Below are 1,661 nucleotides of genomic sequence, written 5' to 3'. Positions count from 1 at the left end.
TTTCCCCTCTGTTTCTCTCTTGGGTAGAAAATGTATATATATATTTTTAACCTTAGCTTTCCAGCCTCATTCTCCCTGGACTAATCCTCAGTTCAAATAGGTTATTTTTCATTTGTGGCATCTCTGGATCCTGAGGTAGTTTCAGTAGCTTACACTTTGCAGCTTTATAATGGTTAGTCATAAAAGTAAGAAAAAGGCAATGCCTCTTTGAACACTAAGCAAACTGGAGTGCAGTCATGATGTGAGCGGTTTGAGAGAAGCTGTGGTTAACTGTGGGACAGTCCTTAATAGTCTGATTAAAATGAATAAGAATCACCAATGTGAGCACTCTTCTGCCTTCTGTTCCTCTCATCTCCCACTTGATTTCCAGGCTTGTGAACGAAGAACGAACATTGGAGGTGGAGATAGAGCCAGGTGTGAGGGATGGCATGGAGTATCCCTTCATTGGAGAAGGTACAATAGTAGCTGCTGCTGTGCTTTTTTCTACTTGTGCTATTTCCCTGGCTACACTGGGATCATGTCTAGCAGTAAGGATCCTTGGGCATACTGTGGAGGATTGTTTCGAACAGGAGTCAACAACCCATTGACAGATCTGGCCTGCAGAGCTGTTTTGATCCAGCCCAGATCCAAGGGGCTTCTGCAGCATCTCAGCAGCAGGGGCTTCACACAAGCAGTAGATAGAAAGTAGCAGCTGCATTGCAGTGGCTCCAACTCTAACAGCAGCGGTGCAGGCTGGGTGAGAAGTAGTGCATGCTTACAGCTAGGTGCAGTTGGAGCAGCCCCCTGCTGGAAAACCTGCCAACCCCTGTTTTACAGCATATTGTTTTTAAGGGGTTGGTATGTCCTGTGCATGGTTTGGCAGTCCAAAGCAGGGGTGGTCAAAAATGGCCTGGAGGCTGGATCCTACCCACCGAGGGATTCTGTTCAGGTGTGTGACAGGACAGCAGCAGCGCAGTGGCCAGACTTACTTCCTGGCAACCCCCATGTCAGCGGCTTGCTCTGCCTGGCTGACAGTATCTACCACCGCCATCAAACCCAGTCCTGCTACCCAAGCATCCTGGCTTGTCTGCCTTGCACCCACCACTGGGGGCCGTGAATATAGAGCAGGTCAGTGGGCAGGTCTCCATGGAGACTGACCCGGGACTCCCACGGTCGGGGCACGCTTGGCCAGATGGATGGGATGAGGCTGTGGGTGGGCATGGGGCAGCATCCAGGAGTGGAATAGGCAGACAAGATCGGGATTGCGAGGCGGCAACAGTAGGGGACCCAGGCCCAGGGCAGAGCCACAATCCACTCCCTGTATATCCCTGCCCACAGAACTAGTGCCCATTGCATGGGGCGTGCAAGGAATGGATTGTAGCTCTGCCCTGGGCCCCAGCTCCATGCTGTCCCTGCCCCATAATCCTGGCCACGCCTGCCCATCCTGCTTCTGGACACTGCTTTCTCCACCACCACCCACTGCCCCAGACACCCAAGTGGCTTCCCCACCCAGCCTCACCCCCCAAATTGCACCCCCAGGTCCCAAGGTGACCCCCACAACCCCAGGCACCATCACTTTAAAAAAAAACCAGAAAAAGAACAGAAAAAAAATGGCTAAAAAAAAGCCTCTGTTTACCTTAGAAGCAGGGGTGGGGAGGGGTTCCAGGGCCTCCTAGCAGAGC

The 1,661-nt window shown here is 52.1% G+C and overlaps 1 protein-coding gene across 1 annotated transcript in view; it reads left to right on the top strand.

Annotated features, from left to right (window-relative positions):
- Positions 1-1,661, top strand: part of DNAJB11 (DnaJ heat shock protein family (Hsp40) member B11) — a 31,664-nt gene that overhangs the window by 19,616 nt on the left and 10,387 nt on the right. The window contains exon 6 of the mRNA XM_019512798.1: positions 371-453. Coding sequence (XP_019368343.1) covers positions 371-453 — 83 coding nt within the window. The remainder of the gene's footprint in view (positions 1-370; positions 454-1,661) is intronic.

The sequence above is a fragment of the Gavialis gangeticus genome, unplaced genomic scaffold (genome assembly GCF_001723915.1).
Source record: "Gavialis gangeticus isolate Ggan-Ray unplaced genomic scaffold, GavGan_comp1, whole genome shotgun sequence".
NCBI classification, from domain to species: domain Eukaryota; kingdom Metazoa; phylum Chordata; order Crocodylia; family Gavialidae; genus Gavialis; species Gavialis gangeticus.
This window is presented reverse-complemented; position numbering and strand designations above follow the sequence as displayed.